Source organism: Zootoca vivipara, chromosome 13 (assembly GCF_963506605.1).
Source record: "Zootoca vivipara chromosome 13, rZooViv1.1, whole genome shotgun sequence".
Classification (NCBI taxonomy): domain Eukaryota; kingdom Metazoa; phylum Chordata; class Lepidosauria; order Squamata; family Lacertidae; genus Zootoca; species Zootoca vivipara.
In genome coordinates this window covers 47,040-63,207 of record NC_083288.1, presented here as the reverse complement: position 1 = coordinate 63,207, position 16,168 = coordinate 47,040, and the positions used below count along the sequence as shown (strand labels likewise).

At 42.2% G+C, this 16,168-nt stretch overlaps 1 protein-coding gene across 1 annotated transcript; it reads right to left on the bottom strand.

Annotated features, from left to right (window-relative positions):
* Nucleotides 1–48: 48 nt before the first annotated feature.
* Nucleotides 49–14,673, bottom strand: SUN3 (Sad1 and UNC84 domain containing 3). The gene is made up of 12 exons (XM_035135712.1): nt 14,558–14,673; nt 13,545–13,642; nt 12,324–12,414; nt 9,130–9,185; nt 7,029–7,117; nt 4,169–4,197; nt 3,262–3,433; nt 2,741–2,840; nt 2,157–2,272; nt 1,057–1,224; nt 435–527; nt 49–165 (listed from the first exon to the last, which is right to left on the bottom strand). The coding sequence occupies exons 1-12, from the start codon at nt 14,671–14,673 to the stop codon at nt 49–51; spliced, it is 1,245 nt and encodes a 414-aa protein (XP_034991603.1).
* Between the last annotated feature and the right edge of the window lie 1,495 nt (nt 14,674–16,168).

Below are 16,168 nucleotides of genomic sequence, written 5' to 3'. Positions count from 1 at the left end.
AGGTTCTGGCTTTATTTCTACACCAGCAGGCTCCATTCGCAGAGCATCTTAGATGTACTGTAGATTTCCATGCACCCTGAAGCGATAAATGCAGGTGTAGTTTGGGTGGCCCCAATTGCTTAGCACTTTCAGTTTCACATGACTCATAGATTCAGCAGATTCATTCTGAAAGTAAAAGAAAGTAAGCATTTTAATCCTTGCCCTTGCTTAATTGGTGCAGCTGAATGAAATTATCCATCAATAAAATTTTCCCTGACATAAAATAAGATCATCATATAGCCAGACTTCCAGAAACTTCTGTTTTTCTGACTTTTGCCCACAAAGTATCAGTGATCATAAAGACATACAGATTACATGGGCCAAGAGTATTAATTGCCCAACTAGCTAACAACTGCATTTATTAGAATTTTGTAGCGATATCATATTCAACATACCTTCAGTTGGAATGTTTGGATTAAATCTCCTTCAGTGTCATAAAGAAACTGGCCTAAGAAAGTTCCCTGCTCCTCCTTTTCCTCTTTTAGTCCCTTGAGTGGAGACGGTAAAAAGCATATCATCAGCACTCAAGAAATAGGTTAGATCAGAAAACAAATGAACAGTTTCCAATGACAACTATGATAGCTAGCAGCCCACACATTGGCCACACTTGCTAGGGCTGATGGGGTTTGTAAAGCAGCAACATCTGGAGGGCCAAAAGTTCCCCATAACTGGCACAAACCATTTACAGCATTTTTACTCAGAAGTAAGGCCTACCAACGCCCAGATAAGTAGATCTAGGATTTACTTTTGATACATATGCTTGTGCTGTTAGTGGGTTAACAAGAATGTTCAGGATCCCTGAACTGTAGTTGCATGCATATAAGATGTTCAAAGCATTGGGAAATTATTTCAGCTAATTTCTTTAAGTTATCAATACAATTAAAAATATTGTTTAAATGTTATAGAGAAATGTTAGAGAAAAAAATCAAAGTTGCATGTTACAATAATTTCATAATTTGCTTTGAAAAATACTCATTCCCTAGCTCAAATCTGAAAACTGGAATATTACACACTTACATAAATGGCAAAGTCTTTGGGAGCGCTAGAAATCTCTCCTGTTGGGGAGACCTTCTTAGAAATATGCTCTATTGTAACAGATGTTGGAATAATTTCCTTGGCTAGCCTGACAACAGCTTCACCTTGATTCCCAGGGAAAGACCAGCAGTTTCCAGGGTGGTAATTGGGCTGCAAGAGAGCAGAGAAATTCTGAATGGGTTATACATTATGTGGCTAAGGTTATAGGTGCTATAATTCAGCCAAAGCAAATGAATTTAAACTGGTCCATGTAGTTGACATTACAAGCAATTCACGTGGGGTTATGTTCCAAGGCACTGTGTGTTTAAGTGAAATCATGTATATTTGAAACACCATTGAAAAAGCCAGAAAACAGCCAAAAGTCAGACATTAAACATTGCTGCCCAAATGATGTGGATCACTCCTGCAGCAGAAATTCACTGGGCTTCCTTGCATTTGACTTTCAAATGTTTCTTGAATACTTTTTTTAACACCAGCAGGCCTATACAGTTCTTTAAATGGTGCTTGAGTCATTCTATATTGCTTCTAAATGGATTTTTATGTTGCTGTACACTACCCCAATGTTCTGCAGCACAGGGAACCCCTCATTTACGTGCGTTCAATATGTGCATGACTTTAAAAATTAAATATCCAGAGAAAAAACCCCACCATTAATTTTCTTTTACTATCAATCTTTTATTTGACTCCATGCTTTGACATTTATCTTATAGCTCCCTTTGTCCTTTTTCTTCCCTCCTGTCCCACTCATGACTCATTTCTCTGCCCGTCTACAAAATTGCATAGCTCACGCTGTACAGTATTCTGTTTTGAACACAAAAAGGCAAGATGAACCCTGAAAAAGTTGTGACTCTATCAGATAGGAGGCAATATTCAAAGTATTCATCCCTACATCCCAGAGAATTTAGGAAACGCTCCTTAGGATTTTACAAGAGCATTTGCCTGCCAGACATAAGCAGTGACAAAGGTTTTGGACAGAAAATACTGAAAACGAATAAAATGGTTACATAAGTGGGGAAAGTAGTGTAGAAAGAAAATATCAAAAATAAGAAAACATGAATACTTTCTTGAAAGCTGATTTCTACCTCAAGAATTACATCCGGAGACCTCACAAAAGGAAGCATAACGAATGACATCCAGAAGTATTTTCCTCCATCATGGCGGTAGCTTCTAGTAGTTCTGGACAGAACAATGTTGGCACCTAAAATTAAACAGTTGTAGAATAATACTTCTGATATTTCAGGCACACAACAGTAGTACTGCTTGTCACAGAAGACTATGCAGAGAGTTTAGGCTCCACCAAAGTGCGTGTGTGTTTACTTTTAGCTGTGCAAGTGGCTGATGGAGGCAGTTTGTCCACAAATGCACTTTCTCAGAGTCTGGAGAAGGAAAACACTCTGTGGAGATGGGAGACTACTGAAAAGGGCATTTATGCATGGAAGGAATTTTAAAAGGCTATGTCCCCAGTCAGTCAGTTAGTAATGCATAAAAATAATCGGGGAAATGTCAGCAGGCCTTGCCCTCCCAATTTAAGGGCAGAATACTGCAGCATCTTACTGGTGGAAACTGCTTACCAGAACTAACATCATAATGATCACGGTGATATTGACAGACTCCTGTGTTTGAATAACAAAAAATCTCCAAAATGCCATGGGCAAGTTTGTTTAACAACCGTTCCTAATACCTGCTGATTTGAGGGCATAGTCGGGCATTTGAACGTCATCTTCATCCAGCTTTTCCATTAGTTTTTTAAGCATCTTTTCAATACTCTGTCAATAGATAAGAGGTATAATTCATTTATCATTACAACAGTAGGAAAACAATAGGCAACCTGAAGAATAATATTCTGACTGCAGGTTTTCAGAAATCATAAACTATTAATTATTCATTGGGGGGCAGGGGCAGGCAACCTGCACCTTAGAAAGGGCAGATCATAAAGGGTTGTTGTTGGCATTTCTGTTATTGCGCCTGACTATAGCATAGGTAGAATGAGGCCTAAACTCTTGCCTCCCTCCCTTGGAATGCTGCTTGTTCTTCAGCTCCATGAGATGGAAGCCAAGAAATCACAAGGCCAAAGGCTGTGCGTATGTGCTGCAGTGTGCAATGGAGTGGCACAGTGTCAGAATCTGACTTAAACAGATACAAAAGTCGGTCGGACAGTTGTTTACAAATCACATTACTTCATCTTACCCATCTTGTAATGCCTTTGCTAGTATATCCTTCCAGTACTTTACTGACAGCATGATGGGCAATGTCCTTCATACCAGATCTCACATCATGAAGACGCAATTGTAACTTATTCACCTGCTCCTTCAGAGGTGCAATTTCAAGTGCTTTTCTTTCCAAGATGTTATTTGCCTTGCTGGGGGGGGGGGGGAATAATGGAGGAAAGCAATACAAAGCACTGTTCCTTTAGTTGTACGTATATGTTCTGGTGTGGCTGTGGCTGAGGCTGCTTTGCTGCAGTTCTAAGAATATTGTTACCTGCATTCTTTTATTGCTCTTGCATAAGCAAAGATGCATGTCTGAGACCTAGAAACTGCAAGTAAAGCATTTTAAACTTACCTTGCAGCCTGTGGTCTGTTTCATTGAAAAGGGGCTGATATGGGGAAATCAGCTGCTTCATACAGCTGAATGGAATAAAAAGTTAATATTCCTAGGCTTCATTAATCTGTCTCATTGGGACTTAATACTCTGCTACTAGGGCTCTCTATCTCTCTATGGCTAGCCCCATGTTTTTAAAACTGGCACCAGCCATTTTTCCGTTGTTAGCCCCCCCCCCCCGACAATTGAAATATAATTAATATTTCCTCTTACCAAGTCCCTTCAGACCTAGGTATGGGGAGTGCAGTTGACTGAATGGGACATAGCTGTGGGCAGCCTGAGGGCAGTCAGCAGTTTCTACAAACTCTCATCTTTGTGAGACTTCTGTGGGTGAGCTGTGAATTTGTTTAGGCCCTGGGTGGGAGCCATGGTGGATGGGATGGAGTCCTGGGTGAGAGCCAGGAGAGAGGGGGAAGGTGTGTCAGATGGACAAGGAAGTAAGGTGCAGGCACTTGCAAAACATTTACATAAATTATTTTAAACTTGTTCTTACATTAGGGATCTCAGATCTTGTGTTTCACCCTGTATATGAAAGGGGGGGGGGAGAAGCAGGTTTAATTAGAAACAAGCATACACCAAAGAGATCATTCCACAATGGCAGGAAAGTAAAATAATGGAAATACGAGTCTCATGCTTCTCATTACACCAATATCCTATGCACATTTGGGTCCCAGCGAATGGTCTTGAAGCAACTAATGCAGTAGCTTTGTTGAGGTTAAGTGAAGTTAAACAATCCATTGGAGGGGTAAGCAGCTCTTAGTGGAATATAAGCAAACTAACTCTTATTCTGAGTAAACATGTTTAAATAGGTTTTTTTTTTAATTACACCCCCCCCCATTTTTAAATAATTCAGCCACTGATGCCAAAGACAAATCACCCAGTGGCTTTTGGGTAGGGTCAGATCTAAGTAGCCCATGCCAGAAAAACTTGGTGCAGGAAAAAATGCTGGGCCAAACTAAACAATACGCTAACGGAATTAATCTAGCTGATCTGGTTTGGCCCTTAGAGCAGTGCTGTGCGGTGAATTTTTTTGTAGGGTCACAGAGGCACCAGCTTGCAAGACTCCTGCGCCTTGAAGCAGGAGTCTGGCGGGAAGAAGTCGCTGCTTGCCGGCTGGATGGCCAGGGGGGGCAACATCGCATAAGCATCGCACCTCCTTTCCTAAGCTGGGCAGAAGCTTTGTGGGCTTTGGGGAGGAGGCGCCAGGCCTCTGACAGGATGCAGAAGGGCTCTTGGAACTCGTTGGAGCTGTGCTATATCATCTGATACCAGGTTTTAGATTGTGATAATTGTGTTGTTGTTTTTAATGACTTTGCAATTTATCGCATATTGTGTTTTTGAAAAATCACAATATTGGAAAAACCAGGAAGCTGAGGCTTCTTCCTGTGGGTGCAGGCAGCCCTTGCTAACTCCACCTCAGTCAGCTCCTCCCTGCCTCCCGCAGCAGCAAGAAATTGCTACAAATGACTACAGCAAATATCGCCCAGCAGAGCTTTGAGAAATGGTTGGCTCTCCGCCTCCCCCCCTGGCCATCCAGCCGGCAAGCAGCGACTTCTTCCCGCCAGACTCCTGCTTCAAGGCGCCAGGCAGGGAGTTGGCCGGCAGCTTCAGACTTCTGGAGCCCCTTTCCCCCACAAGAACATAAACGGGGGTTAGCAAAAAACAAGCAGACCCCTTCCTTTGGCATTTGGCCCTCTTCTGCCATCCCCCTCCATCTGCCTACGGGTGTCTGCCCCCCTCCCGCTGGCGGGGTGTGGGGCACAGCCACCAGCCGGCAAAAAGCACGGGTTTTTTTTATTATTATTAACCCAGCCAACAGTTCACACTTCAGCCGACCCCTGTTAAAATTAATCCATTCCATTATTTCTATTTTGGCCTCATTTAGAAAAGAAAATTAACGAACAATCAAGTAACTGGTGTTGTGCGATGTATACATTCAACGAAGACTCAATAGTGAATTATATTTGAATATCTAAAAGTGTGACATTGAATTTGCTTTTTTCTTGTTTAGTAATGTAATTAATTTTTTAGGGAACCTTTGGTATCTATGCTTCTAATTCCTTCCACAGCTTTAATTTTAAGGAGAATGTGCTATTATTGGTACAGTAGTACAGTGGAACCTCGGTTTATGAACACCTTGGTTTATGATTTTTCGGTTTACGAACGCCACGGACCCATCTGGAACAGATTAATTCACTTTCCATTACTTTCAATGGGAAAGTTCGCTTCAGTTTATGAACGCTTCAGTTTATGAACAGACTTCCGGAATCAATTACACCCATGCTTCGGGTTAAGTACGCTTCAGGTTGAGTACTCCGCGGACCCATCTGGAACAGATTAATCCACTTTCCATTACTTTAAATGGGAAAGTTCGCTTCAGTTTATGAACGCTTCAGTTTAAGTACTCCGCGGACCGTCTGGAACAGATTAATCTACTTTCCATTACTTTCATTGGGAAAGTTCGCTTCAGTTTATGAACAGGCTTCCGGAACCAATTGTGTTCATAAACCGAGGTACCACTCAGTTTTAGAGTTAGACCCATAAGTAATAGCAGTTGCCAGCACCATGTTCACCTCTACATAGCTCCAGCCTTATTTCAGATATTGTGATACTGTATATTGAAATATCACAATGGTTAACTGGTTATATACCATAATGTTGAAAACCAGGTATCGCCCAGCCCTATTCCCTACCTAAGATGGGCAAAAGCTTCCCGGGCTTTAGGAAGGTGGCACAAGGCTGTAATACTTTAATTTACTGGGAACATTTAGTGGACTAGCCTAGTCCCCCTAGTCCTTTGACGGCATGCCACTGCCATGAAGATAGTCCTCATTGCATTCACCCCCTTACTAAGGTATTTCTTCAAAGTTCAAAATTAGAAGGTCATTTAAACTGACATAAGCTGGTGAAGCTGTCCCTGGCATGAAGTCAGAAAAAGCTGCACTGCAGTGCTATTTTTCTAAAGAAAGAGGTGCTGGAGCTCACCATGAACTTTTCCCTTGTTCTCTTAGAATGGCAATGGCACCCACCTGAGAGGTGCCGGAGTTGAACTAAAGCTAGATGCTTTAATTGAGATTTTTGCATAGCAGGGAGTTGGACTCGGTAACTTTGGGGTCCCTTCCAAATCTATAGTTTTATGGTTCTATGAAACAGATGCAGGATTAGAAAAAGAAGTATAATCCTACTCTCAATACAAAAGAGATCATAAGTCATTCTATCTGTGAAACCTTCAAGGACAGCATTTGTTCTGGCTGCAGATTTAAATGAGATAATGCATAAACATAATTTGTGCTCTATAATTTCTCATATTTTACCTAGGGAGATTGTTGAAACAAAGCAAAACAAAAAATCACCTGGATGAGATCACAAATAGAGAAGTCCCTCCATTCTTCTCCAAAAATCTGAAATTTATTTCCATCAAATAGTCCCATGTAGGTAGCACCTATTAATAATAGTAATAAAAACCCTCTTTGTATTAACAAGATTGATAATTCTCTTCCTTCTCAGCAGATGAAACATGGCAACTATCTCGGTATGTCATCCTACATGGCTGGGATTTTTTTTCTAGAAAAATAGGTGCCAGTACTAACCACGAAGTTGTTACAGTACGTGCCACACTTTTTAACAACAAAAAGAGATGCTGGTACTGCGTACCCTGAGTACCTCCATAGCATTGCTTTATCTGCTTCTTTTATTTCACACATTGTGCTCCCAAGTAAAACACTTGGAGCTGGTGCAGGGGTTAAGAATATAGAAGCCAGGCAAGAACAAAGGCTCGCTCATCAGCACTAGTGGAAACCACAGTTAAGGTAACTATAATGAGTACTGGGCCAGGACTGTGGAGAATAGAGTTCAAATCCCTTTGCGTAGCCAGGGAGCCAAAGGGGGTTCTTAAGCCAGTTGCTATCTGCACATTCTACTAGCCTTGCACCATGACTCAACTTCTTAACAAAAGTAGACTTTTCCTTTCATCAGAATAAGGCCATCATGCCACCCAATTCACCATGAGGGGAGGAAATGGCCTACACTTACACAGAGGTGTACCTGACTTACACAGAGCCCTTAAGAAAATCAGAATCCTTTTCTGTCTCCTTCAAGCAGGGGGCCCTGAGGAGGAAGGTGTCTTGATAGGTCAGGCAGGGACTGAATAATACTTGCATACCAGGCAAAAGGCCAGAGTCCTCCAACAGGCATCAATATCACTTAGTGTGTGAAATCGCCACCACAGCTTTACACACCTGCACCCTGCTAGAATCTATATGCACGGCTCACCTGTCCACCTTCGCTCAGGTGGACAAATGTGCTTCTGCAGAAGCAGCTTCCAGCAGGAAGATGTTCCAGTGGGTTGTGGCTTAGGTTCTCCTCCCACATGGAGTAGCAGATGAAAACTCCTGGTTTACATCCTGTTCCTGTCAGCTCCACCTTGTATGCACCTTGTATGCCTAGGTCAAACCTAGGATTGGGAGGCAGCTTCTCTCAATCTGCATTTGCGCAGTACTGTACTTTGGATAGGTCAGACAGGGCTCCCCAGGCTAACTCTCCTGTCCTCTACCTGCTGCTATCAGCTTTGCTCATAACAGACGGTTACAGGAAAGTCACCTTCCATTCTGGCTGGTCTTAGCAATTTTTTTATTTTTATTTTTAAAATAAGCCTGCCTCTAGAAGATGAGTTAATCTGTTCATGAATGGGCCATTCTATGCTGACCAGAAAGACACTTCACAATAACTCCAACTTTCCATTCCATTCCCTGCTCTATAAAACATGTTATTAAATCACATGAGTAATAGCTAGTACCGGTAGATAGGACAGGTAATCAAACTCCTCAGTGTGCCCAACAATTTAAGGTTAATATCCTCAGCATGCTGACAAGACTGAAATCGTAAACACACTTCATAGTGAGTAAGCCCCACTGGGAGTTACTTGTGAACAGACGTACATAGGCTAGTAAAAGGTAAAGGTAAAGGACCCCTGGACGGTTAAGTCCAGCCAAAGGTGCCCATGGGGTGCGGCACTCATCTCGCTTCCAGGCCAAGGGAGCCAGCGTGTGTCCACAGACAGCTTTCTGAGTCATGTGGCCAGTATGATTAAACCGCTTCTGGCACAACAGAACACTGTGATGGAAGCCAGAGCACATGGAAATGCCATTTACTTTCCCACCGCTGTGATACCTATTTATCTACTTGCACTGGCATGCTTTCGAACTGCTAGGTTGGCAGAAGCTAGGCCAGAGCCACAGGAGCTCACTCCGTCATGGGGATTCAAACTACCGACCTTCCGATTGGCAAGCCCAAGAGGCTCAGTGGTTTAGACCACAGCGCCACCCATGTCCCGCATAGGCTAGTACAGCAAGTTCCACTGAATTATGTGAATCTTATGTCCTTGTAAACATGGCTAGTCATAATCCACACCAGTGCATACTCAGTGTATACTTAGCCCCAAAGGAAGAAGCGCACCAAAAAACAATAGGAACAGGGTCACCCAACACACAACTTTCTGAGCAGAGCTCGCCCTGCAAAAGACAACGAGAATTATTCTAACATTACATTCTGGTCATATAAAACTTTGAACAAACAGCTAAGTTAGCTACTCCAACTTAGACACCCCAGACTGTTGGTTCTATTATGGGCTTGATGCTCTGTTTATTGCTTTCAGGTATACTGTACAATAAAAAGGTAAAGGTAAAGGGACCTCTGACTATTAGGTCCAGTCGTGACCGACTCTGGGGTTGCGGCGCTCATCTCGCGTTATTGGCTGAGGGAGCCGGCGTACAGCTTCAAGGTCATGTGGCCAGCATGACTAAGCCAGTTCTGGCGAACCAGAGCAGCACACGGAAACGCCGTTTACCTTCCCTCTGTAGCGGTACCTATTTATCTACTTGCACTTTGACGTGCTTTCAAACTGCTAGGTTGGCAGGAGCTGGGACCGAGCAACGGGAACTCACCCTGTCACGGGGATTTGAACCACCGACCTTCTGATCGGCAAGCCCTAGGCTCTGTGGTTTAACCCACAGTGCCACCCACATCCTTCATACTGTACAATAATCTGGTTCTAATTTCAGTAAGATGGCTCCTCCAGATTTTTAAAGCATTCATTCCGATTTGCTTGAACAAATCTTACTCATCCTGTCTTTATTGAGCTTTCATTTTGATTTGTTTACAGGGAGGTTATACAACAATGAACATTCATCCTGATTTTCTGGTGGGGTGTTTTTACACCTTTCCGTTTATCATTTGTTCATTCTACACTTGTCAATGTATTTCCTTACCACTTGCCTGCTTCTTTTTAAAAAAGTGAACATGTGCTAAGGAGACAGTGCTTTAACTGTGCAAATCTAAATTTCCTGGTATTCCTTTTCATGTTGCGAATGGGCCTCTGAAGCAGATCCCGTTCGCAACCAGAGGTACCACTGTACTTGGGGAATGCTTTTCAGCCCCGTGGACCCTTCAATGAGGGGTTCTGCAGGGCTCAATCCTATCCCCCACATTGTTTAACATCTACATGAAACCGCTGGGTGGGGTTATCCGGAGGTTTGGAGTACGTTGTCATCAACATACTGCTGACACTCAGCTCTATTTCTCCTTTACATCTGCAGGTGAGGCAGTGGAAGTGCTGGACCAGTGTCTTGCCTCAGCCATGGACTGGATGAGAGCCAACAAAGTGAAGCTCAATCCAGATAAGACTGAGGCACTTGTTAGTGGGTGGATCCCTAGACCAAATGGGTGGGAGATCGCTTGCTCTTGATGGGGTTACACGTCCTCTGAAGGAGCAGGTTCCTAGCTTGGGGGTCCTCCTGGATCCTCGAGGCTCAGGTGGCCTCAGTGGCCCAGAGTGCCTTCCATCAGCTTCGGCTGGTGGCCCAGCTGTGCCCCTATCTGGACAGGGATAGCCTAACTACTGTTGTCTATGTTCTGGTAACCTCAAGGTTAGATTACTGCAATGCGTTATATGTAGGGCTGCCTCTGAAGATGGTTCGGAAACTTCAGCTGGTGCATAAATTTGGTGGCCAGGTTGCTCACCAGAACAGGATAATTTGAGCATACTACACTGATCCTGGTCCAACTGCACTGGCTACCAGTTAGTTTCCAGGCCCAATTCAGAGTGCTGCTTTTGACCTATAAAGCCTTAAACGGCTCAGGACAATACCTCAAGGACCGCCTCTTCCCATATGAACCTACCCGAACGCTGAAATCATCTTCTGGGGCCCTTCTTCATGTGCCTCCTCCTCAAGAGATCCAGAGGGTGGCAACATGAGAACAGGCCTTCTCTGTAGTGGCTCCCCATCTGTGGAATGCTCTCCCCAGCGAAGTTCACCTGGCGCCTTCATTGTACACCTTGAGGTGCCAGGCAAAAACATTTCTTTTTAACCAGGCCTTTGGTTGATCTGATTGACGTCTGATGCCCTTTTAAATTGTGGCTCTTTTTGGTGGTGGTGGGGTGTTATTGGGTTATTGTTTTTATTTTGATAATAATATAATAATAATTATATAATATAATAATAAATAAAAAGATTAAAAGCTTCCCTAAACAGGGCTGCCTTCAGGTGTCCTCTAAAAGTCTGGTAGTTATTTTTCTTTTTGACATCTGATGGGAGGGCGTTCCACAGGGCGGGTGCCACTACCGAGAAGGCCCTCTGCCTTGTTCCCTGTAACTTAGCTTCTCGCAGCGAGGGAACCGTCAGAAGGCCCTTGGCACTGGACCTCAGTGTCCGGGCATAGCGATGGAGGTGGAGACGCTCCTTCAGGTATACTGGACTGAGGCCATGATTATATATATTGTGGTTTTCATGTTCCTCTTTTCTGTGAACCGCCATAAGACCTCCAGGTATAAGAATAAATCATTGTTCGTTCCTGTGGATATCTCTGTGCAGGGGGAGGACTCAAACTGAGGAACCAGGTATTGCTTACTCCTTTGTCAGTCCCCCTTTGTACTGGTACATCAGTGCAGTACAATGTATCACCAATATTAATACCTTGCAAAGTACAAAAATGGCACAGCTGCAAGGTACTAACACATGGCAAAATACTTTGCATGCCTCAGAAGGGATTCTACTTGTTACAAAGAAGGTGATTTTTCCTTTCAATGCAACAGAAGTCATAGGGGCCCTAACCTGGATCAGGACTGTGGTAAAGGGCTGAAGCCCTTTCCTGCTCCTGCAATCCTCCTGATTCTGATAAGCATCTCCAGTAATCGTGTAATGTAGTAATGAAAGGGGTGGGGGAACCACATGGTTAACATCACATCAAATTTGACTGTAGGCTGTACCATAATTTGTTATTCCAGTACACCTCACAATGTGGGTCCCTAAATGTTCCCGGGTGATCGCAGAATAAGGGATATGTATTCTTCACTGGGCTTCCATGGACCATCTCCAGTCATCTCAGGCAGTGGGTGGGAGCAGAGGCAGCATCTGCGCTGGCCCAGGTGTGAAGGGAGTGGAGTTAGTTTACTAGTGGGTCTTGAAAGGATGAGTAGGTTTACTTGTGGGTCTTGCTTAAAAACATGGGGAAAGTACTGTGTTACAGTGCAATTCTAACCATTAGAAATAAGTCATATTAAATTCAGTGTGGCTTACTCCTGGGTAAATGGGGTTAAGATTGCAGCCTTTTTTCAGTTTGTTATTCAGAAAACACCCCCCCCCCATATTTACCTTGATAAAGTGCTGCAGACTCTTTTCACTAAGCAAAATGGAGTCATTAGGCTCAGCCCTATCAAATTACAGATGAGTCTAGTGATACTTTCTGGAAAATACATACAAGAGGACAATTAAACAATGCAACACATAGAATGACATTACAAAGCTTATGCTATGCAATTTCATGTTTGCTATGTTGGTCATATTTATTCAGCAGATGCAGTTAATTTGTTAAGACCAGGCATCCCCAAACTTCGGCCCTCCAGATGTTTTGGTCTACAATTCCCATCTTCCCCGACCACTGGTCCTGTTAGCTAGGGATCATGGGAGTTGTAGGCCCAAACATCTGGAGGGCCGCAGTTTGGGGATGCCTGGTTAAGACCATACTTGCTGGCAGTTTTCCAGGAAAATGGGGAGGGGGTATATTGAAATCAATGGGAATTGAATGTGCTTAACTTCCATGGGATCACACCTTATATTACAGACATACTAATGAAAATTACTGGAACATACTTTACAATTTGTTTTTTATAAATTGAAAAGATATAGCAAAGCTAACCTATAACGGAAGCCAAGCATGGGAAATGTAATTTTCCCACATGTGACATTCTAATTGTATTTATTGCCCTTATCCAACTCAGATCCATTCTTCAGTATGTAACCTCAAAGCAATTATTTCAAAAGAAATATTCCTCATTTTCAGTCATGCTATTGTATTGACAAGCTGTTTGAACTAATGTTTATTAGCCTCATAATCAAGATTTGAAAAACAAAACAAAACCCAAGATTAAACTCTTTAGTCACCAGAAAGAAATATGAAATTTTATGTCAACCAATCCCCCACAGAAACACTGCAAACCCATAGCATTATGAAAATGGGCAGTAAATTTGGATAAAACAAGAAAATATGTAATGGTAGTGGCCCAATATGACTTTAGAACAGAGTCACAAAATGAGCTTTTGAGCCTCCAAATATATTATTTCAAAATAAAAGGATAAGAGCAAAAAGGAATGCTGTGTTTCAAGGGACAAACTACATTAATTTAGTCAACCAGACCGTTTTGAATAATTTTTTTCTTATTATGCTTTGGTATTTTTTTGTTTGTTACACAGGGCTGAAGGATGTGAAATAGTGAAGGAAATCTTGTCAACATGTTGGTTCAACATCTGGGTTCACAAACCATGAAAAATGCAAAAGCCCCCTTAGAAGTGAGTAATAACTACAATTGAACTTACTCTTGGGTGGGCATGGACACTGAACATTTTTCCCTTTATGAGAGAAGAGAGGGTGGCTGTTGGTACAGCTGCAAGGTGATTTTTTTCCTTGGGACAAACTACAAAATGAAAAAAAGTGTTAGAGCTCAAGAAATGCCCAGGTGGATTAGACCAAAAGTCCGCCACTCCTGCACCTTGTGTTCCACAGCAGCCAACCCGATGCCTCTGGAAGAACCTAAGCAGGGCATGAAGGTGATGTTTATCCTCAGCACCTGCTGTTCGGAATACTGTATACTGCTTTCTATACATGCAGATTAATTTAGCTGCTATGGCTGGTACATCCCTGAACGGCTAAGCTTATTCTGTTCTTTTTAAAATCCATTTAATCTACGGGTCAGAATCATATTGTGATAGTGAATTCCATTGTTAAAGTTAATTGTGCACTCTATGCAAAGAGGTGCTCTTTTGTCTGTCCTGAACCTGAATGAGCTTCATTGAATGATCCCAGCTTCTAAATTATGAGATGGTTCTGTTTTATTGGATTAATTTTACCTGTCTTTACCTATGTATTGCTTTTGATATTTTTATATTGTTTCATGGCATCTTGGATGCTAACACAGACATTATAATAAATATAAATAAATAATTAAGAAAGGAAAACAAGTTTTTTATCCACTATCTAGGGTGGTCCAACCTCTCAGGCCAAGTGGGCTGCAAGAGTACTTTGACACAAGAACATCAAAGCCACACACTGAATTAAATTTACATATTGTAAATTGAAGTGTTTGTGTTATAGTTAATATTATTTAAAATATTTAATTAAATATATATTAGTAAATACATGTAATAGATTTAATATCCTTAAATAACATGACATACAAAGTAATGTCTGTGCCATGCAATCCCCAGCCCCAAGCTACTGCACCTGGACAGCTATTTGGGAAGAATAGAGAGAGAACATTTCACCACATCTGTCATATTGTATGTTTCTTGAATACTGAAATAAATTAGTTAGTATTCAAAATCATGCATACCTCTCCAAAAGCTGTTGGGTGTCAGAGTCTGAGGTGTCATTGTTACAGCCATTGCTTGCTTCATTAGAGTCTTCTGTTGAATAGATACTCCCTGAGCTCTTTGGGATTCTGTACATATTTTTATGCGCTTACTCCTTGATGCTAAAATAATATGAATAAGGAAATATATAAAAGGGAACTAAAAAGAATTGCAGCGTATTCTGACTTAAAATAGTTAACTATGTGCCATTTTAAGTGTGAGTGTGAAATCAAAACATGTCAAACATGCCACTATTTAGGCATTATCTTTGAAACTATGGTCATGTTGATGCCTGAGTCCCTTCTAATTTCTGGGATTGCCAGGCCAGCTTCTTGGGACCTAAACATGGTCATTAGTATAACAAAGGAAGTGGCTTTGTGCTGGAGAGCAAATGGGTGGGTTCCTCTCCCTCACCTGGCAGGTGCAGAGAAGGACAAGAGTTAGAGTGGGGTGTGAGAGAGCTGGGCTAGCAGGCAGAAGTTGGGGGTCAGAGCCATGCTTTATTTTGGCTTCAACCTAAGGCTGTAATTATGGGAAGAAGCAAGACCTTCTGAGGAGTTAATGCTGTGAACCCATTGTAGGCTCTGGTTGTATATACAGTGGTACCTTGGTTTACGAACTTAATCCATTCCGAAAGTCCATTCTTAAACCAAAGCGTCCTTAAACCAAGGTGTGCTTTCCCATAGCAGCGGACTCAATTTACAAATGGAACACACTCAACAGGAAGCAAAACATGTTCTTATTCCAAGGCAAAGTTCACAAACCAAAACACCTACTTCTGGGTTTGCAGTGTTCTTAATCCAAGTTGTTCATAAACTAAGCTGTTCTTAAACCAAGGTACCACTGTATGTGTAAGTAAACCATATACAAGTGAAACTTGGAAAATTAGAATATCGTCGAAAAGTGCATTTCTTTCAGTAATGCAACTTTTTATTTTTATTTTTACAAATGCTTTTTTTGGGGGGGGAATTCCACAGTAATAAAACAAACAGTTACAATAATGCAAACATAGACAAAAATAAACATCACTATTAAAAGGTAAAGGGACCCTGACCATTAGGTCCAGTCGTGACCAACTCGGGTTGCGGTGCTCATCTCACATCATTGGCCAAGGGAGCCGGCGTTCAGCTTCCAGGTCATGTGGCCAGCATGACTAAGCCGCTTCTGGCGAACCAGAGCAGCACACGGAAACGCCGTTTACATTCCTGCTGTAGCGGTTCCTATTTATCTACTTGCATTTTGACATGCTTTCAAACTGCTAGGTTGGCAGGAGCTGGGACCGAACAACGGGAGCTCATCCTGTCGCTGGGATTCGAACTGCCAACCTTCTGATCGGCAAGCCCTAGGCTTAGTGGTTTAACCCTCAGTGCCCTATTACATTTCATTAATTACATTTCATTTATAATTGACCCACCTAACGATAAATAATTACAATTACAACAAATAAAGGCTTGACATATCTTGCTTTGCATGTCATGCATCTATCTCATATATTGGTTTCACCTTTTAAGATGCATTACTGAAATAAATGCACTTTTCGACAGTATTCTAATTTTCCGAGTTTCACCTGTATATAGTGTGGTAGTTTTTGT